The sequence below is a fragment of the Anomalospiza imberbis genome, chromosome 26 (assembly GCF_031753505.1).
Source record: "Anomalospiza imberbis isolate Cuckoo-Finch-1a 21T00152 chromosome 26, ASM3175350v1, whole genome shotgun sequence".
NCBI classification, from domain to species: domain Eukaryota; kingdom Metazoa; phylum Chordata; class Aves; order Passeriformes; family Viduidae; genus Anomalospiza; species Anomalospiza imberbis.
Genome location: NC_089706.1, coordinates 3616901 through 3638886, shown reverse-complemented (window position 1 = coordinate 3638886; position 21986 = coordinate 3616901). Strand labels below are relative to the sequence as shown.

Sequence of the window (21986 nt, the reverse complement as noted above, 5' to 3'; positions counted from 1 at the left end):
GCAGGTTTTAGGGGGAAGTTACTCGAGCAAACATGAGCAGCCCAACAAAGAGCGATCCTGCTGTCCCCCAAGGAGTCTGAGCAGCACAGGGAACACTTGGATGCCTTTTGCTTCCTTCCCTTTCCCTCACAACCATGGCCCTGTAGGGCACAGCCTGTCCTCTCCTTGTCCCCATAAGTCTTTTCCCCAGCTGTGTCAGCCCCAGCCTGGGTTTCATCACTTTCCTCACAGTCACAGACCACAAAACCCACACGTTTTCCTCAGAACTGCTGACGTGGGGGAGCAGCCAGGACAGGATTGAAACTGTGGTCCCTGGAGCTGCTGAGTGATGCCTTGGCTATCACCTCCTCCCCACCACTGCTCTCACTGCCTTCACCCAGGCAGAATCTCAGCCCAGGGGTAGAGAAGGAGCATTGGGAAAATCCCTTTTCCCATGAAATCAAACGAAAGCCAGAGCTGAGGCTCATGTACCCTGGTGGGTACAGCCATCCTGGCCAAAAGCAGAAGTGGCCATGGGCATCAGCTGCAGTTTGGGATTGACCACAAACCCCAGCCCCAGCAGCGGGGAGAGGCTTCGATCATCTGAGAGGGTGAGCAATCCCCGGTCCCACCAGGGACATGTGAGAGGAACGAGGGCAGAAGTTGTTGCTGTGGGAGGTTGAACTCGAAATTCTCTGTGCAGGAGCAAAGGTGAAGCAGGATGGTGAAAAAGGGCTGAAAATGGGGGTTAGGAGAGCTGCTCCAGGGAAATGTCAGCCTTTTACCCACCACTGGTGAGAACTGGCTCAGGTTCTCCTGCCTCAGCCCAACTCCTCCCAGTGCCTGCCCTCTGGGGGGGAAAACAGATTTTTCTGGCCAGACAGGTCCCAAAATTACACCTGGAGAAGAGGAGGAGGAAGGTTTGTCCTGCTGAGTGCAGTGATTCTCCCTGAGATCCCATCAGGGGCTCCAAGAGGGAAAAAAAAATCTACAAAAAAGCTGGAAGTGGAAAAGCAAAAGCCAGTGGTCTTGGAGGGATCCCAAAACCTGGTCACCATCAACTGGGGGGCTGCTGGTTCAGGATGAGGGAGGGTTCCCAGCTGGGGGACACCCGCTCCCACTGCAAAGCCCAAATCCTACAGAATGCTTGGCAAAGGCACGGGACCTGCCCTTGCACGTCGGGAGGCAGAGCTCTGCCTTCGCGGCCGTGGCCAAGCAGGTTTTCCCACTCCAAAGAGCCCTGAGCACCCGCCTGGTGCTGGGATTGCTCCATGGAGGCAGCTGAGATCCCCAAAATCCCATTTACTGATTGAACGCATCGTCCTGCAGATGTCACAAGCTCTGCTCCCTCTTTTTGGGGTGTTTCTGGGGCACCCGTGCTGCCTGTGGGTGCTGGGTGGGACCCCCGAGGGCTGGGGACTGCAGGGATGTGACATGAGGGGCTGGAAATGCTCCTGATTCCCACCCTACCCCTGTGCTGCCTGGAAAAGGAGACGAAGCCACACAGAGCTCCTCAGAGGGATCCCAGCCCCTCTTCACCCGTCCCCAGCTCCCAAATCCGTTTATCCCATCCCACGATATCAGAGCAAAGTCCGGCATGGCTCCAGGGATGCTGCCACAGCCCCGCCCGGCTTTTGTCCTCATCCCTCAACAACTCCCCAGCGGGGACGCAGATAAAGGGTCCCGGGGCGGTGGCAGAAAGGAACCGAGGGGATTCTGAGCCAGAGGAGAGGCCAAAAGTCAATCCCAAACTCCAGCAGTGGAGGAGAACCTTGTTCTCCTTGCCCATCGGACCCCGAGCCGGGGACACTCGGCAGAGCCGGGAATCGAGGGCAAACCCATGGACATCCCAGCGCCCGCCCGCGGCTCCTCCAGCCCCGCCGGCATCTCGGCCCCTTTCTGCTGATGTCACGGAGCGGGGCCCCGCAGCCGCCTTCCCCGGGAGGGCAGGGATCGGCCGCCCCTTCCCGGATCCTCCTCTCTCGCCTCTCCCCTCCCCGGCCCGGCTGCAGCGGAGCCGGGAGCCGCGGCTGCCCGGCCGCCCCGGCAGGTGAGTGCTCTGCAGGTGAGTCCCCGGGGCGGCCGAGACCCGCGGAGCAGCAGCGAGGGGAAACTCCATTTTGAGTTTAAAAACATCTGGCCGCCCAAAAAGCTGGCGAAAGCACTGGGAAAGCTGTGTGTGCTGAGACGCGAGGCTCTGCCTGTGCCGAGGATGCTGCCCGCGGTTGGGCACGGGGGGCAGAGGGGCGCAGGGGGGCCTGGAGCCCACGGCTGGGAGCTCCCCACTGGTGTTCCAAGGGGGAAGGGCGCAGGGCTGGCCAGCGCATCAGGGAAAAATGCAGGGATGAGGCTGCCAGTGTTTCCATCCGTGCCTTGGCCGGCGGTGTCGGAAGCTGCCGTGGGGATGGGGCTGCTGCGGCTGCTGGGGGATGCTGGTGCCACCTGAGGAGGGGGTTTCAGGGGTACTGGCCAGGCTCAGAGCATGTGGGGACACTGAGACATAATGGGGACACATCCTGGGGGGACATTTCGGGGTGCTCCTGGACGGGGATGCTCCCTGGGCTGTGCTTGAGGCACCAAGGAAATCCTTCTGGCTGGGGTCTTCTTTAATAAATTTAATTTTCAGCAGGACCCCAGGTGTGTGTGCCAGGCCTAGGGGGAGGGAGTGCGCTGGAGAGGGGGTGGGAGAAGCAGGGAAGTGGCTCCCAGCAGCTTTGAATGGTGATGAACCGGCGAGTCTGGGCGTGCTCCGGCTCCTCGGGAGCGGGCGGGGACGTGGGCCGGGCTTGGCATGGGGGCTTTTCTCTCCCCACCATGCCTGGGACACAAGTGCTGGCATGGCACGGGCATGATGCTGGCACAGTGAAGGCACAGCGACATCCTGGGGTGGGAGGGTGGGAGCAGGGACGGGACCCCAGGGCTCGCCGAGGTGCCACCCCCACAGCCCCGTGAGCCCCTCTCGCCCCACAGGGCCTGTCCATGGATGCCAGCAAGAAGGTGGATCTGAAAATCATCATCATCGGAGCTCTGGGGTAAGGAGCTGGCGGGGAGGGAAGCCCCCTGCGTGTGCCGGGTGTCCCCTGCCCACCCCCGAGCCTCACCAGTGCCCCTTTCCTCGTCACCAGCGTGGGCAAGACCTCTCTGCTGCACCAGTACGTGCACAAGACGTTCTACGAGGATTACCGCACCACGCTGGGCGCCAGCATCCTCACCAAGGTCCTCGCCGTGGACAACACCCCCCTGAAGCTGCAGGTGAGCAGGGTGAGCTGGCACTGCCCGCGGTGCCCACCCTGACCCCAGCTGTGTGTGTCCCACCCTGGCCTGCTGTGCCCAAATGCCACCAGGGTCATGAGGTGCAGAGCCTGATTTTCAGAGCCGATTTTTAGAGCCTGATTTTCAAAGCCTGATTTTCAGAGATGATTTTCAGAGCTGATTTTTAGAGCCTGATTTTCAAAGCCTGATTTTCAGAGCCGATTTTCAGAGATGATTTTCAGAGCTGATTTTCAGAGCCCAATTTTCAGAATTGATTTTTAGAGCCTGATTTTCAAAGCCTGATTTTCAGAGCTGATTTTCAGAGCCGATTTTCAGACCTGATTTTCAGAGCCCAATTTTCAGAGATGATTTTCAGAGCTGATTTTCAGAGCCCAATTTTCAGAGCTGATTTTCAGAGCTGATTTTCAAAGCCTGATTTTCATAGCCAATTTTCAAAGCTGATTTTCAGAGCCGATTTTCAGACCTGATTTTCAGAGCCTGTTTTTCAGCATCCATGAACTGCACTGGAATCCCACAGGATTTCTGGGGGCTCAGCACCCCTGAGGCTGCTCCTCTGGGCTGCAGCACCCACCCTGCTCCTGTCATGTGCCCTCCTCTGCCCTAGATCTGGGACACAGGGGGACAGGAGCGATTCCGGTCCATGGTGTCGACCTTCTACAAAGGCTCAGACGGCTGCATGCTGGCCTTCGACGTGACAGACAGGGAGTCCTTTGAGGCCCTGGACAACTGGAGAGATGATTTCCTGGAGAAGGTCATTCCCAGGGAACAGGATTTCCCCATGGTGGTGCTGGGGAACAAGATAGACCTCAATGACCGGCAGGTAAGGGTGGAGGAGGGAGAGCAGGATGAGCAGTGGTGGAGTCACCACCCCTGGAGGGATTTAAAACTTGTACAGATGTGGCACTTGGGGACATGGTTTAGTGCTGAGTTAATGGCTGGACTTGATGATCTTAAGGGTCTTTTCCAACCTAAACAATTCCATGACTGGGATGCTGTAGGGTACTAAAGGCTTTGAGGGCTGATCCTTCACCTCAGAACCAGCCTTTTCCCTATCCTCACATAAACCAGAGCTCCAGACAAGGAGCTGCCACCTCCCCCAGCACTCTGGGAGGGGATGAACAACATCCTCCTGCTGCTCTTTGGGGCACAGACTGTCCCCACCAGAGGCAGCAGGAATGACAACCTCAGGCACTGCCAGCACCCCCTCACCCAGCAGCGGATGGGTGAGGAGGGTCCCCTGTCCATCCCTGAGCTGTGGCTCCACCCTCCTGTCCCGCAGGTGCCCAAGGAAACAGCCTCAGCCTGGTGCAAGGAGAAGGACATTCCGTATTTCGAGGTCAGCGCCAAGAACAACATCAACGTGGCCGAGGCTTTCGAGACCCTCGCGAAGCAGGCGCTGAGCACGGTGAGCACCCTCCAGCTCCGAGCTGTGCTGGGGGAGGATCTGGGCAAAAAGCGGGCTCAGCCGGGGCTGGTCTGACAGACCCTGCGGACAGGGAGAGTCCCGGGAGTGAGAAACGCAGCAGTGTTTGATCCTAAATCAACAGGAGGAGGAATTGCTTTTCCCACTGATGGGAACGTGGCGTGTGGCACCCACAGCGCGCCAGCACTGTCCTCTAGCGGCCGTGCCAGGGGGACATTGGTGTCCCCCAGCCCTGCGCTAGGTGGCTTTTGCCCGGATTTTGCCCTTAGTCACAAGTCAGGGTTAGGGTTAGGGAGCTCGGAGCTGCGGTCACTCATCTTTCCCTTCTCCGGTTCTTTTCCAGTATAAAGGGATTTTTGAGAGTTATTTAACCGACTCCATCAAGCTCACTCCCAACGACAAGCCCAAGCAGAGCTGCTGCTGACCCCGGGGCCGCTGGACCCCGCGATGCCCGCGGCTGGAGCCCTGCCCGGGGTCCGTGCCCGCTGCCCACCCCAGCCTGCCCACAGGGACTGGCCGTGCCAGGGCACGGCATGGGCACCGCCGGACACACCAGGGCCGGCTGCCTGCTCAGCCCGGGATTTGCTGCTTCCCACGGCTCTGGAGCTGCTCTCCCGAGCCTCCCGATCACCTCAGTGTCACGGTGGTGGCCCTGTGCCCCCTCGACGTGCGGCCGCGTGGCACCCGAGCGGGCGATGTCCCTGCGGTGACGGTGCCAGGGATGCGGGCAGTGCTCCCGATGCCTCTCCAGACCACGACCCTGGCACCACGGGTCGCCCTTCCCAGTGCACAGCCTGGTGGCCCCGCGGCTCTCAGGGTGGTACGGGATGGCCTGGGGGGACAGTTGGGGCTGGTGGCCTCGGCACAGGGACCAGCCACTGTGGAGGCAACTATTCCGTGCCTCAGTTTCCCCTCCTCTCATGCATATCCCCCATCAAACACCTTCCCCCTCCTGCCTCACTGGGGAGGATTCTCAAAAAAGCACTTTGTCAGGGGTACTCTTTTTTTTTTTTTTTTTTTTTTTAAGGAAATTAAATATTTCATTTATATTTATATTTATATTTATATTTATATTTATATTTATATTTATATGTAGCAAAATGCTCCCCAGGTCCCGGAGCAGGAAGGTGGGGTGGGGGCTCCAGACTTTCCTCCCTGAGCCTGGGCTGGGGGATGCATTTTGGGTCTGGCTTTTTTTTTTTTTTTTTTTTTTTTTTTTTTTTTTTTTTTTTTTTTTTTTATTTTCCAGTGTAAATTTTGGGTCGGGGAGAGAGGAGATGTGAAGTGGGTGTGCAGAGGTGGCGTGGGGGCCTGGCCGGGGCGGCTGTCGGCAGAGGGAGCCCGCTGGGAGCAGAGCCCGGCTCCCGCTTCCCTTCCTGCATCCATCCCGGGCACCTTCCAGCAGCTGGGGCTGCCCGGGGACGCGGCCACCCCTGTCCCCGCGCCACCTGCGGCTGCAGCATCCCCCTGGCCGGGGTGGATGGACTCAGCTTCCCAGAGAGGTCACCAGGGACCTCCTGCCCTCCCGCCAGCCCCCACACTGACTGCAGCGGTGCCACAGAGCTTCCCGGAGGCTGCCCTGGCATCACCCGGGGCTGCCCGTGGGGACAGCACCCATGGCTGGCAGGGGCAGGGGCTGGGGCTGGCAGGTGAGCTCAGGAAGGGTGAAACCTGGGCGAGGGCTGGGCACGGGGGGCATGGGGGCTGCAGAGCTGGAGCTGGAGCTGGGTCCGGAGAGAACGGAGAGTTCCCACCCTCGTCCTTACGCAACGCTCTGCCTGTTTATTTGGGCACTGGGCCGGGAAGAGGATTTGTCCCTTCCTATTGGGAGGAGAGGGGCATTAACTATTTCATCCCCACATTCTGGGTGCCCTTTCCCCACCCTGTGCCTGCCCCGAGCCACCCTCACACCCAGCATCTCCCAGCTCATCCTGGCACCCGCCGGGGCTGTTGGGACAACTCTGCTGGGCACTGTCCGTGCCAGCAGCGATGTTGTTTCTCATCACACCCTTCTTCCAGCAGCTCCCAGCGCTGGCAAACAAGAACCTGATCTGTTTTAGCCCAGCACGCAGCAGTTTGGACCGCCCGGGCTGAGCAGGTCACACAAACACACTCAGGGAGGGCATGCTCCCTGAGCCTCTGGCACAGCCCAGGGCTGCTGTGGCTGCTGGAGCCTGTGAGTGGCAGGAGCTGGTGCCAGGTGGGAGCTGCAGACGTGGCTCAGGGTCCAGCTGGATGGTCTGGACAGGGCAGGCAGGAGCACCCAGACGGGCTGGGGTCACACCTTGAGCTGCAGGCACAGCTCTCTGCAGAGCCCTGGGCAGGCTCTGGGCTCAAACTGAGCAGGGTCCCAACACTTCCTGCATCATTCCAGACACGGGAATTAGGACTGTGAAGGATGCTGCAGCCGCGGGAGCTGGCAGGATCTCCAGTGGCATCACCACCATGTAGAAATCCTGGCCAACACCACCTCCAGCAGCACCGTGCTGGAGCCAGCTACAGCCCTCCAGCTTTTCTTCTCCCTCCATCCCTCCCGGGCAGGGCGTCCTGCTGGCCAGGCAGCCCTGAGACAGCCAGGAAGGCCAGGAGACCGGGCAGGGTGGCACGGTGCCAGGCAGGATGCTGGCAGGAGCAGCCAGAGGTGCTAAACTGGTAACACTATCCCGCGGCCGAAACCCGATAATGGACAGGGGGAGATTTGCAACACGTGGGATTAACAAGGTCAGCTCAAGATTTTCTCAGGGTGAAAATCAAAGGGGAAAATATTTGCCTTGTGTGACTCAGTGAGTTCCTGAGAAGCCACCTGAGTTCCTGAGCTCACCCCGGCGGAGAGCCCGGCCTGTGGCCACTGCTGAAGAGCCAAACTGAGCCCTCCTGCTCTCCTACCCACAGTTTAATAACCAGAGACTTCCCAGCTGCTCTGCTGTCCCTACAGGCTTTCATTCACCCATTGAAGCGATAAAAATCAGTAAAATCCCACCCTCATGCTGGTCACCAAACAGGGACCATGCCAAGCCTCTTGCAGAAAATCTGCCCTCAGTATTTGAGGAATTAGCACCCCACACTCACCCTAAATCCCCGACTCCCAGTTTGCTTCATTGTTCTGAGGTTCAATGACCCCTGAGAGCTTTTCACCAGCCCTCATCCCACCTGCTCTGACAGCCCAGCCTGTGCTCTGTGCTGCCTGGTGGAACCTGCCCTGCTGAGCCCCGGCTAGTTCCAGGGCTGGCAGCGGGGTTGGAGAGGGTGGATTTGCATCCCAAATCCCCCTGCAGGGCTGGCAGAGAGCGGCTCCTCCGCTGCTCCTTCCCGAGACACATGCCAGGCCCAGGCAGCAGTGCCCAAGAATCATAGAATCGATAATTTAGGTTGGAAAAGCCCTCTGAGATCATCAAGCCCACCATGAAATGATGTCCCTGAATGTCCACCTACCCCAGCCTGTGGCACCTGGAGCTGGGTGGGATTAAATTCTTTTACTGAAATGTGAGAATTTAAATAAAGGCATTGGAAAATACCTTAAAAAGCTGCAAAAAGAATCAGAAACCACCAAGTTTTCCTGTTTGGAAGGAGAAGCCCCATTAACCTGGAGCTGGGACTGAGGGTAACGCAGTGGCTTCAGCCACTTCAAAGCCGACCTGATAAACGCCAGAGGTTCAAAGTTCCAGGTAAACTTTCAAAGACGTCAGATGTGAAAAACAAAGCCAGGGCATCACGCAAAGCCTTATCTCTGCCCCGTGGTGCCACCGGGCCGCAGGGCTGCAAACACCTCCGGAGGTGTCAGCACGGCCTCTGGGCCACCGGGGCCACTCCTGGTGGCTGTGACCCGGCAATGACGGGCTCGGGGTGGTGGCCTGGCCTGTGGCACACTGCGATTTCTTTCCGAGAAGGCTCCTGGTGCTGTGAATTACCCGAATGATTGTTGTCCCTTTCCTCAATCGCCCCCACAGGGAGGGGGTGGGATGGGGTTGGTGTGACTGTCCCCCCAGCGTGTGACTGTCCCCAAAAGGGACACACAATCGGCCCGGTTTTGAAGCACAGCTGTCCCCTCGCCCTCTGCCTCACTGCCCACCTAGCCACAGCAAATGTTGGTGCTTCTCCTTCACGCCCAGCCCACGGGAGGTGCTGTCCCCGTGTCCCACCCCGGAGGACACCCACGTGTGGGTTGTGTGGGGTCACAGGGCTGTGCCTGGCCCCGGGGCTGGGGACAGCGGGGTCTGGGGACATGGCAGGGCTGAGAGCCAGCACGTAGGGAGGATTAGGGGCTGTGGCCAGTCCCGCAGCCAGCTCTGGGACATGCTGAAGTCAGCAGCCAGCCCGAGCCTCCCCGCAGCTGGGGCCAGCAGCAGGATCAGGATCGGGATCAGGATCGGGATCGGGATCGGGATCACGATCGGGATCGGGATCGGGATCAGGATCAGGATCGGGATAAGGATCAGGATCGGGATCAGGATCGGGATTAGGATTGGGATCGGGATCAGGATCAGGATCGGGATCGGGATCAGGATCGGGATCAGGATCAGGATCAGGATCGGGATCAGGATCGGGATCAGGATCAGGATCGGGATCGGGATTGGGATCAGGATCGGGATCGGGATCAGGATCTGGCATGTGGGGTGGGCAGGGTGGCCCTGGGTTTTGCAAAGCCCCACAGAGGTGCTGAGTGCTATGGAGAGGATCCCACCGTGGGACAGAGCCCAGAGCAGGAGCAGCTCCAAAAGCAGCCGGAGAAACCCGTGCGGGACTGGTTCGATCAGGACGGCATGGTCCCCGTGCCGTGCCAAGGGCCGGGCAGCAGCTCCGCGGTGGCCGGGGCAGCACCGAGCCGCAGCAGGGCTCACACGGGAGGGGTGTGGCCCTTGGCACAGGCTGGACACCACCTTCCCATGGGAATTCCAGCGTGAGCTGGACCTGGGGAGCAGCAGCAGCCTCAGCCTCCTGCTGCTGGGTCCCTGCTGCCCCGAGGAGGAGCTCGCTGTCCCAAATCCCCCAGATTTAGGGAAGGTAGGCTGGACTCTGTCCTGGGTGAATAAGCAGCTCCTCAGAGTGTGGACAGACACGAACAATGGTGATCTGCAGCTCCACTCGTGCTGAGCACAGGGGAAATGTGGATTTGGCTCCTCTCACCACCCTGGCTGAGCTCGCTCAGGTCTGCATGAGGCCATCAGTGATAAACAACCCAGAGAATAGAAAATTTCAGTTTTTCCAATGTTGCTGAATGGAGTTTCAAGATTAAATACTTCAAATTGTGCTAGAAAGTTTATTCTGGCCCATTTTGGTATCACCAGCATCCCTGGGGATGGGGCTGCACCAGAGCAGAAGCCAGGGCACCAGCTGAGCCTCCCTCAGGCCCCGGGTGAGGCTCAGGGCAGTGAATCCCTCTCCCACCAGGTTCCACCTGGACACTGCTTCCCTCCGGCCCCAAATGCTTTATTTATCTGTAATGCCCTTTAACCAGCCACTCTTCCAGGGCAGGCTGGCACCTCAGCTGCCCCCTGGCCTCATGCCACGGCTGCAGCACCAGCACTCCTAAAACTCCTCAAAAAGGCAAAGCAGGCTGTGCTTTCATCTAAAATCTGCCTGCTGATCTCTCTGGCCAGGGGCGACAGGGCCTCCTCCTCCTCCTGCTCCAGCTCCTCACACCCAACACCTGAGCTCCTCTGCAGGCATTGACCTCAGAGCCCTGAACAATTTCAGGTTTATTTCAGGGCTTATCTCCCTCCCATCGAAGCGTTTGGGCCTTAATGAGCTGCCCAAGGGCACACAGCAGCAGTGATGGGACCACAGTCACTTTCCCCCAGGAAAGCCACACGTTCTCCTCCACACACCTTCCCACTTCTTCTGTTTTTTTTTAGGGAAAATTCCTTTTTTTTTTTTTTTTCAATTGGGAAACCTCCCTTCACAGGAATTCAATGGTTTAAGTGAAAAAACCTCGTTTGGGTTGACTCTGCTGGGTCAGAGTGGGCAGAAAGCCTTGTGAGGGGTGGGGGAGGCAGTGCCTGGAGCCAGCCCCCAGCCCGAATTCCAGGAGAATGGGATGCTCCACTGGCACCCCTTGGCCTGGGGGCCCCCAACACTTCGCAGCTGCTCCAAGGGCAGGAATTTTTGATGCTGGGGTTGCTCCCACCCCGCTCCAGGAGCTGCTTGTGCCCCTAGGCCTCGGGCAGACCTTGCTGAGCACATTTGGAGCTCCCCAGCAGAAGGCAGATATCTTACACCTATTTTACAAATAAGATAACAGCCCTTGCTCAAGGTGACCTGAGGGTTGTCCAGAGAGCACGGGCCAGTCCCAGGTGAGGACACACTGCCCAGTGCCAGCTGCTCTCTGCACGCTGGGCAGGGTCTTTTGGGGGTGAGGATTCCTCTGGAGATCCTTGTGGTGCTCCAGACAGAAATTTGGGTCGGTGGGGTTGGCTCCGACCACCCAAACGTTCTCTGCTCCCCAAGCCAGGGTGTCTTACCCCACAAATCCTTCAGTCTGGGGATGTGCCCGTGCCAGCCCTGCTGCTGCAGCCCCGGGAGGAGCTCCCCTGAGAAGAAGAGGCTGTGACAAGGCTGACCCCACAGCCACACGCAGGTGACACGGTCCCAGCAGGGGGGGTGGCCCTTCCCTTGCCTCTGGAGATGTCCCCACAGGGCTAGGGCAGGCTGGAAAGGCCCTGAGCATCTGTGACCCAGCAATTCCCCCGGAGATAAACCCCAAAACCCCAGAGCCTCTCCCAGCCCCGAGAGCCGAAGGGCCCCAAACGCCCCCGCGCTGCCGAGCCACGGGGGCAGCTCGAACCTCCCGAAGCCTTCCTGCATTCCAGCCTTCATTTTGGTGCTGTAAATAATCCTGCTGCCTCCTCTGGGACATGGTGTTCCTCATTCCTGCCCGGATCAGGCCGCTGTCCCCTGTGCCAGCTGGTGACACCGAGTGGGGGTGGCAGCGGTTCCCTTTCAGGTGGCAGCTGTGGCTCCAGCCCTGGCACCACGGAGCCAACGGCCAGGCCAGCTCTGCCAGCGGGATGGTGGCATCCAGCCCGGGCCGTGCATTCCTGGGCGAGCAGGAAATGGTGATAACCAGCCCTGGGAATGCCAGAGCTCTGTGCAGTGCCCGTGGTGACAGCGGCAGTGCCCACCCCTGCCCACCCTCCCAGCAGCTCAGAGCATCCTGCAGCTCTGGGCACGTCCACCGCCTGCTCCAGGAATGGCCACCTCATTCCTGTAGGAATTTGACAGCCCAGATCTCTGCTTTCCCACCTGGCTGAGGTATTTGAAACGCTCCTGAAGGGACAGACAGACAGACAGGGAAGCAGGACACCCCACCTGTGTAGGTGCCACAGCCTGAGCAGCACATCAGCCATGAGGAACAACCTCCCAGCATCTCTCAACCTGTTCAGCACCTCCCAGGTCCTCATGGAAGCCCCAGAGTCCCTCCTCAGAGGCTGCCCTGCTCCACCTGCAGCATCTCCATCCAAACCCCACGTCCTTCCCACACCTGTGCCTGCACAAGCCCTGTTTCCTCAGCAAAACCACCCAAAAATGAGGAGCAGCTCTGGCTGCAGGGGTGGGGATGGGGATGGGAGGGAAGGATGAGAAAGGAAGGCTCCCCACAGGTCCCATCAACTCCCAGGAACCAGCTCCCACTGCCCCAGGGCATGGCTGCCTGTCCCTGCTGCCCCCAGCCTCGGCCTCTTACTGAATTATTACCACTGAATTATTACCACTGAATTATTACCACTGAATTATTGCTCCGCTAAGTTCAACATATCTGCTAAAATTAATCATCTGCAAACAAATCTACACATTCCAGCACGTGGAATGCTGCTATCGGCCTGGGAGATAACCAGCTCAGCACTCTGTGCACCCCAGGCTGACCTGGGGAGTCCCTGGGGTGTCTTTCCATGTCCCAATGCTCTCCGGCTTCCCCGTGCTTCCCAGACACTCATCCATGCCTTGCACACCATCCTGGATGCTCTGTTGGTGGCCACATCCTCGGGCCACGCGTGGGGAGTTTGGTCAGAGCAGAAAGAGGCAGAATGGGTTGTATTTATAATTACTGAAAATGGAATTTGCCCAGGACTGCGCCTCCCGCACCAGAAATGCCCCAGGACCATCGGTGGCTGCACAGGGCTGGGTTCTTTGCAGGGCAAGACCTGATCACACCCAGCAGGACTTTGGAATAGCAGCTCCTGCCACAGGCAGCAGGAAACAAGAGGGAATCCATCTGTGCAGGAGGGACACCAGGGCTGGGAAGGGACAGGGAGAGCCTGAAGGTCTGGTGTCATTCCCCGTGGGAAAACCACCTCGCACAGGGTTGAGAACTTCATTGGGTTTTGTGAGTGCTGGGGGGACAAAAATCCATCCAGCTGGACTCCAGCCCGGCCAGCATCCCAGTCCAAGCCCCAGCAAGTGCAGCACTGAGTCGCTTTGGGGTGGTTTTTTGTCCCAGAGTGCCCAGACAGCACTTTCCTGCCTGTGCCAGGGGTCAGTGGCATTCCATGGTCCTGGCATGGATCTTGCTGGGCCCTCCCTTTGCCTGATGCACAGAGCAGCTCCAAGGATGAGCAGCACCAGCTGCTCCTGTTTCCCTCATGCCGGGAGCCAGCTTTGGAATGTTACCTTTTGTCTTTCTCCAGTGGAGCTTCGCTAGGAAAAATGCCCTTTACTGCTGGCAAAAGTCCCTTTTGGCATGAACGCTCCAGCTAATTAACCCTGCACATTAGCCCTGGAAGTTAATTAGCATCATCCAGGATGCTGTTCCCCTTCTTTCCGTGGTGCAGGATCCCTGTGGATGCTGGAGCTTTGTGTTCTTGGGATTTGCTCTGTGGCAGGAGCCTCTGGGAACACTCGTGGGCTGCTCCTTCTGCCATGCCACGCGTTCCTGTCCCACAGGGCTCCGCTCATATCAGGCTGTCCTGTAAAAAAACCCCACTTGATATGAGTTATTAATGATATTTACAGGATAACTGCTCGGCAATGATTACCTCTGTCGGTCAGATGGCAATGAATCAGCCCCCTTCCCTCGGGCACCCTCGGCAGGGTGTTCCTCTGGCGTGCTCCAGACACGATGATTGATTTCCATACGATGAGGTTTCTTGGCAGGAGCTGCCGATGCCTTGAGCGTGCACAAGGTACCAGGAATTTTTAGTCTGGGAGCGAGCACAGCCCACACCGCTGCCTTCCCCCCTCTGCTCACCCCAGCCGTGCGTTCCCTGCCCTTCTGTCCCTCTCCCGGCTCCCTTTTCCCATCGTTCTCCAGCGCTCGGAGGGGGCAGCACATCCCGGTGACACCCGGAGGAGGGAGGGCAGCAGAGCCACCCCTGTGAACACCCCGAGCCAAGCTGCCCTTGGAGACAACGGGAACACGAGGGATCAATTCCTCCACAACAAATAACCCCCTGCAGCTCCCTTCTGGTGGCCAATTCCTTTGGGGACATGTCCCTGTCCCATTCCTCGTCCCATTCCATGCTGATGTCCCTGTCCATCTCATCACCTGCAGCATTCTGGCTGCTACGTGGCTCCTGCACTCTCAAATCCCTCTGGGAAGAGAGGAGAAGAGAGGAGTCCAGGAGCCTGGAAAAGAAAGAGAGGGGTCCAGGGATCCTGGAGAAGAGAGGAGTCCAGGATCCTGGAGAGGGGATCAGGATCCTGGAGAAGAGAGATCAGGATCCTGGAAAGGAGAGGAGATCAGGATCCTGGAGAAGAGAGGAGTCCAGGGGTCCTGGAAAAGAGAGATCAGGATCCTGGAGAAGAGAGATCAGCATCCTTGAGAAGAGAGCAGTTCAGGATCCTGGAGAAGAGAGGAGTCCAGGAGCCTGGACATGAAAGGAGATCAGGATCCTGGAGAAGAGAGATCAGGATCCTGGAAAGGAGAGGAGATCAGGATCCTGGAGAAGAGAGGAGTCCAGGGATCCTGGAAAAGAGAGATCGGGATCCTGGAGAAGTGAAGGGTCCAGGATCCTGGAGAAGAGAGGAGTCCAGGAGCCTGGACATGAAAGGAGATCAGGATCCTGGAGAAGAGAGATCAGGATCCTGGAAAGGAGAGGAGATCAGGATCCTGGAGAAGAGAGGAGTCCAGGGATCCTGGAAAAGAGAGATCGGGATCCTGGAGAAGAGAGGAGTCCAGGATCCTGGAGAAGAGAGGAGTCCAGGATCCTGGAGAAGAGAGATCAGGATCTGGAGAAGAGCATCAGCATCCTGGCCCCAGCTCAGCACAGTGGTGCTGCCATGGGTTGGACACGATGGCAGCACCTGATGAGCCGAGCCGTGTCCCTTACTCTCAGCTGCCTCCTCCCCTGTCCCAGTTTCAAAAGCTGCCTCTCCCAAAACGCCAGGAGATCGAGCAGCACCTCAGGGGTGGCTCCCGAGCTGCAGCTCCCGGCCGGCCCCTCCCGGCCTCTCCCCGCTCATGCTGTCCCCCGCCGGGGGCGTCAGGAGAACCTGTCAAACCCTGTGCGGAGGAGCGCGTGGCCAGGTGTGGCTCCTGCCGGGGACCGTGCCTGCCAGGCTGATGACAGATAGCGCAGCCCGAGCGTCCCGCACATCCCCGAGCGCTCCCACCGGGGGCACAGCCCGAGCCTCAGTCCTGGGCAGGCAGCGGGGCTTCCCCTCTCTTCCCCGCTCCTCTCGTCCCTTTGAACGTGCAAATGAGAGAGACTCCGCTCTCCGCTGCCAATCCCTTCTCCCGGGCCGGCGCGGCGGGGTCGGGCGCTGGCACAAAGCGCCCCATTGTCCACCCCGGGGGCGGAGAGTCGGCCCGAGCTCAAAGGCCGGGCAGACGCTGCCCACCGCGGCCAACAAAAGCATCTCCTGCTGCCCCCGGCCCGTGGCAGCCGAGGGAGGGGGCCGGCGTGACGTGAATATGGGTTATTGTCACCCCAGAGCATGGAGGGACCCGCAGAGGGGATCAAACGGCCCAGGCCGGAGCGGGAAGGGGTGGGGTGAGGGGGGACATCCAAAAAAGCTCTTCTCCCTCTTCAGATCTCCCCTTATCTCCCCTGGCTATCTCCTGGGCTTAGCCCGGGTGTACCTGCTCGCAATTACCTCCTCAAGCCAATCAGGCGCCGAGCACAGCCCTCGGTCCCCTTGACTGGGGTGATTTATAAATGACTCACTGGCTCGTTTGAGCGCAGACCTCTGCACACCTCCTCGGCAGCACCTCTCCTGCCACATCGGCACCCCCCGCACCATCGGCCGCTCTCCCGAGGCGCAGGTAACTCCAACAATCGGGCTCTTTGTCTGGGTGGGCGTGGGGGATTTACCCTCCGCTTGCACAGCCACTGGGTGTGAGGCGCACTATTTGGAGAACTGGTACTTCTTTTTTTTCTCTTTTTATTTTTTTTCCCCCTTCCTTTTCCTCCCTTCTCTTTTCCTCCCTTCTTTCGCCAAGGGGATTTACAGCACCAGATTTACTCAGGAATTAGCAACACCAACGATCCAGCAGCCTGATTTATTGTGAAGAGAGAGGCTGGAAGAGCCAAATATGTGAATTAATTATTGCTAGAATAGATCCTGCCATCTTATCCTGCCTGGTTCCTGCTGAGATGTGTGGAGGGATTTGCCTGATATAGGACAAGCAACACTGATGAGAAATACTCAGTTTCTGGACCCTTGTTATGACCAGAACTTTCTGTGCGTGGGACTGTGGAAAGTGGTCCCTGCCCTGAGGATGTTGCAGCCCAAACTGGGTGTTGCACATCCCGGGATAGAGGGGAAGGATGTGGAGCCCAGAGCCTGCAGGCAGTGGTTGGGAAGCATTGGCTGTGCACGGGAATCCAGCCCAGGAAAGGGGATTTGGCTGTGCAGGGCATCCTGTGCTCACAGTCAGGTTAGGAGGGAATTATAAAGCTGGGAATGAGGAGTCCCCCCAGACTGAGACCTGTCACAACGGGGGCAGGGTCTCCAGCTCCTCCCAGTGCCCTTTCAAGGGAAGTTTAGGTCCAGTTTGGGCAGGCTTCTTCATATAGGGGAAATATCCCCTCAGTCTTGCTCCGTGGTGGAAAACTGCAGTTCCCGCAACTGGGATGCGTTCTGCTCTGCCCTGATAAAATTTGTCCACACCTTATTTGTAAGCAGGCTGAAACCTGGAGCTGGGGACCTGTCCTTCTTTCCCTCAGAGATAAGTCCCTGCAGTGACATTTGTCCTGGTCACGCCGTGTTTCTGCCCCAGGTCAGAGATTCCCAGCACAGAAATGCTGTCCAATCCTCCACCTCTGGGACAGGATGGACGGGGTGACCCCGGAGATGTTTTTCCTTCTCCAAGAGTGGATCCACAGGGGAGGGAGCATGTGAAGGAGTGAGCTTTCAGCAGGCATCCCAGATCAGTGCTGGCAGGAGCTGCAGGAACACTGCAAACTTTGTAATTCTGTCAGATTTGCGTTGCCCTCCTGCTCTTCAAAGGTCTGTGTCAGAGACAGGTGAAGAACAGAGACTGTGGCACTGAGGGACAACAAAGTCTCACTTTTCCTTCCTTTAAATGCCCTTTCCAGTTCACTCCTGCCCATCCCAGCTGCCTTTTCCACGGGAGGAGGATGGAGACAGCACTTCCAGGGACTGGGCTGAGATGCTGTTGGGGTCAGGCACTGCTCTGCCACACTCAGCCAGGTGACAGCCTGGGGGGACAGCAGGGCAGGGAAGCTTTTGGGATGTCCATACAGACACAGATACTTTGGGATGGACATCCCAAAGCAGCACCCCAGGCCATGTGCCCGATGCCTCGCCCCAGCCCAGCCCTTCCTCACGAGCTACGGCGCTGATGCAGCTCCAACAGCAGCCGAGAGATGGGGTGGGGTTGGGAAAAAGTGGGTAAATCAAACAAATCCCAGGGAAAGTGGGTCCAGCCTGAGCTTTGCTCCTTGCTGTCAGTGCAGGGCAGATCCCCCGTGCCCACAGCGTTTGCTCCCTCACAGCAAAGCGCAGGAGCTGAGCTGCTGAGTAGAAACATTTCACTTAATAAACACCCTGCGAGCCAAACACTTTGGCTTCACCCTCAGGAGCTGGCAGATGCCTGCAGATTTTATTATTCTGGTTACCAGGCACAGAGCTAGTTTGGTTAGAAACTCGTGTGAAGTGGTACATCAAACATTGGCACCGGCCCAGCAGCGGCGGCACAAGAGCTCTGCCCGCTGCCTGCGCTGGGCTGGGCCACTCACAACGAGAAAAGGACCATCTGCCTCACGGAAATCACCGACTGAACACTCCAAATATTGCATCTGAACAGAAAGAAAACGTTGGTTTAATGCCTGCTGTTCCGTGGTGAAGGTGCAGGTGTGGGGCAACGGGCTGGGGGATCCTGGGGGACGAGGGGCAGCCCAGGGCAGTGGGATGGGAGGTGGGAGCTGGAGGGAAGCAGAGATGTCTCCTCCCGGCCCTGCACTGTGGCACGGGACCCATTCCATGCCTGCCCAAGATCCATCAGAGCCGGTTAGCACCTCCTTTCACTCCCTTCTCTCTCTGACTCTTAGTCCACCAGCCATCACTGTGGTTCCTCCTGGAAAATGGACTGGAACAGCAAAGTTTTGACTGAACTTTATGGATTCTGGCATTTTGCCTTTTCTGAAGCATGGATATTTTTCATAACTGATTTATATGCTCTTCTGGTATCTTTCTCTTCTATTTCTAATGGGTAAAGGTCGAGAAAAGGTTAAACCCCAGGGACAAAGGTGTGTGCCCAGTGCATGGCATCAGCCCCCTGAATGTAACCCCTGCTTCCCTGCCCCTGCTTCTTCCCCCTCCCCAGATTACTGAGAATGATTTTTCCCCCAAAATACTCGTGCCAGAAATGTGGGACTGTAGATGTGCCTTTATCACTGCCAGCTTTTCTTCCTGAATCAGTTCATTTGTAGGTGAAGCCTGTGGCCATCCAGAGCCAAAGGTAAAACAAAACTAAATCAACCAAATTCTAAGTGTGAAAAAGCATTTGTGCCCAAATGACCCAGCTGAAGACTCTGGGGTCCCTTGGTGGTCAGTTTCTGGTGTGGTCCACCAGCTGGACTCGGTCCTGGCATGTTCCCAATGCCAGGAAGTTGCAGGGAGTGACCGGGGAGTGCGGGGGCGGATCTGCCAGTGCCCGATGGCAGAGGTGAATTATACAACATCTTCTGAAATGCCTGAGCTGAGTGAGTGACAGCAGGAACCTCCTTCTCCTCAGGCAGAGGGGAGCGGGTGTGTGGCAGGAGGGTGAGGGAGAGTTCAGTCGGGGGAGAACCTGGCACTGCCACATCTGGCACTGCCACATCTGGCACTGCCACATCTGGCACCAAGAGCGCAGCCCCTGTGCCACGCAGGTCTCAGGGAGGAACTGGTGGCTTCCCCTGCTGACCTTGCAGGACCTGGGCCCTTTCATCGTGCTGCCCCAGGGCTCCTGTGGCACCTGCAGCCGCAGCCAGGCAGAGGCGGCGCTGAAGGCACCGGTCCGGGGGCATGGGAGTCAAGACCTTGTCCTAGTGTTGCAACCAAACCCTTGCACCTGTGCCTGTGCTCTCCCGGCAGACCTGGGCCGGGGGACAGGGGGGAGCTGCTTTTATGGCCCTTTCTTGGGCAATGGGGCCGGGAGGGGGTGTTTTGGAGGGAGATTCACACGGGGCTGGGAAGAGGTTGGACCTCTGAACCCAGTCCCGAAGCAAACAGCACAGGGGGCTGGGTGTGCCTCGTGCAAGGAGAAGGGGGATGGAGAGGAGGCAGGCAGAGGAGGAAGCGTTATATCAAGAGCATTGATTTTTAATCTCTAAAATTAAGAAGCAGCTGGTTGAATGGGACATTTGCCCACCTCCAGCACTGGGATCGGTTTGGGCCCTTGTGTCACGCCTAAGGCAGGGATCAGATGGCTCTCCCACCAAATTTCGACTCATTCCTGGGACTGGAGCTCCTGTTCTGTGCCTACGTCAGCACAGGAAAGTGGCTTTGTGCCAATGGCTCCTATCAACACCAGCCAGGAACCTCAATGTGACTTTCCTCTTCCCAAGCACAGCTATCACCAGCACGGGGACAGCAGATAAGAGCTCAGTGAGTGTGTTTGCAGAATGAACTCTGGGAGAAAAGGTCTGTGCCTGGCATGCACGGCCTGGTTGGGGCCTGGCAGGGCTGGGATCAGCCAGGTCTGGACCGAACGGACACTCATGACCTGCTGGGACAATGTTGGTCACCCACATCACGTTGCTGGAGCAGAGCAGCTCTGCTCTCATGTGTTGTTTGCTCCGAGTATCACATCCCATTTGTGTACTCAGTGAGGTCAAATTTTACATTTCTGAGCATCACCCACTGCAGGGATGGGCTGCCTGAGAACTTGTGAGCTCTTGGAGCTCTTCTCCCAGACCTCATCCTTTTTATTTCCATGCTCAAACTGGAAGAGAGATCTTGAAAAACCTGGTCCCTGCAATGCAGCAGCTGACTGGCACTCTGCTCTTCCCTCCACACTCATGGAATTGCTCCGGGGTCCTGCCCCAGCTGCAGGGTTTAAACCAGCTCTGCAGCTTGCTGTGGGCTCATCCCCCCAGCACCAGGCCAGCTGGATTTGCCTTTTGTTCAAGGAGCAGCCACGCAGCTCCTCGTGCTCTTTAATGCCCAAATCTCAGCGGTTTAAGCTGCTGTTTTATCTAGGGCAAGGCTGTGATAAGCCAAGTCAAGAACTTGACTCTGTCCGGGACGCTGACATCACGAGCCTGTTTGCTTAAGATGGAATTTAATCATGGGGATATTTTCCCCTCTATACCTGCTCTGTTTATTATTTTTCCTGATTGCCAGCTCTTTCACTCAGCGGGAGAATTTCATTAAAAAGCTGGGATTTAATTGGCTGCTTGGGTCTGTCTGGTGGCAGAAGGGACGGAGATCAGAGAGACCACCAGGACCTCGGGTGGGATTATCAGCCCTCAGAAGCTGTTGCTGAGTCTGGACCTACAAAATATTCACCAAGGAGAACTGGAAATTCCAAGCAGAGCTGTGGGGCTGGGAGGAGGGCTGGGAATAGACACAGGATCATGGGAAAAGTGGGAAAACCATGACTGTGTATCAGACAGGCTTTTGGCATGAGGAACTGGGAAGAGCCCAGGACACTGATTAGTGCTGTTATCCAAAGGCAGAGCTTGTCCCTGCTCTTGGAGGGGAATCTCCAGGGGAAAAGGAGCAGCAGGGATGCCCTGCAGAGGGCACTGGATCAGGCACCTGGCACTGCAGGAAGAGAGACCGGTCTCCCCTTTGCTCCAAAGCCGTGGGCTGGGGTGCCCCCCGAGCCCCGGGGGTGCAGATCAGAGCTGGAATCACAAACACCCCATGGCCGGGGCAGTTTTACAGCGGGGTGCTCTTGATGGCCCCTGTGATCTCTAAAGGAGCGGGGTTGATGACCTCCCTTTCTAGACCCATTAGCCTCTATTTGCATAATGATTCTGTTGACCTAAATTCTCCCCAAAGTTTCGGCTCCCTGCATCACCCTTTCCTTCCTGCCCTGTCCTGCTACAATCCCCTCCTGTCCTCCACTCCGAGGCATCTCACCAGTCCTGTGGAAGGACATTTTGCTCATCTCGGTGTCCAGGTGTGCCCTGACTTTCAGCAGCGCCCAGAGAGGGGAGGGGAGGCTCTGGCACATCCAGATCACTCCGTAAATTCTCAGCAACCTGGATGTTGCTTCTCGATGCGTTCTCCTGCCTGAATCACCAGCTTTTCCCACCCCCTCTTCTCCTCCCGTGTTGGGCAATGACCCGCTGAGATACACGCCAAAACACAAATAATTACCGAGATCCTCGGTGTATATCTGACCACTTCCTCCCTCCCCTCCCAGCCCGGCCACTTCGGGGCGACTCTCCCCTCTCCCCAGGCACGGTAAAATCAGGGATGTCTGAAGTTCATCATCCCTTTGGTGAGACCCAGATACCGGGCAGGACTGGTCTGCCGGGATGTTTTGGCATCTTCATCACTGACATGAGTTAGCAACAGTTATCTCCCCGAGCATCACTTCCTAGAGGAAACCGGGCACTCACCCACGGCCAGCGAGGATTGGGAAGGCTCTGGAATGCTGGACAGGCTGGGCAGTGTGGCAGGAACACCTCGGAAGGTGATCCAGCCCTCAATCCCGGTGCCAGTATCAACCAGCCTGGCGAAGCTTTGCCAACGCCACCGATGGTGCAACCGAGCCATGGGAAAGGTCAAGTGCCTCGCCCGAGGCAAAAAGGCACTCCCGGAGCCGGGATTAGCATCCCTGCCCTCCTGCCAGGCGAGCCAGGCCGAGCTCGGCTCCCTTCGCACGGCACCGCTCATTAGCATCGCTCATTAGCATCGCTCATTAGCATCACCTCCGAAGAGCTGCGAAAGCTCCGGGGCCGGGGAGCAGCAGCAGCCC

At 57.8% G+C, this 21986-nt stretch overlaps 1 protein-coding gene across 1 annotated transcript; it reads left to right on the top strand.

The window, feature by feature from the left end:
- Positions 1-390: 390 nt before the first annotated feature.
- RAB7B (RAB7B, member RAS oncogene family) lies at positions 391-5160 on the top strand. Its single transcript, XM_068173024.1, has 6 exons — positions 391-590; positions 2950-3011; positions 3105-3231; positions 3857-4072; positions 4532-4657; positions 5019-5160. The coding sequence occupies exons 1-6, from the start codon at positions 513-515 to the stop codon at positions 5097-5099; spliced, it is 690 nt and encodes a 229-aa protein (XP_068029125.1). The 5' UTR covers positions 391-512; the 3' UTR covers positions 5100-5160.
- The last annotated feature ends 16826 nt before the right edge of the window (positions 5161-21986 follow it).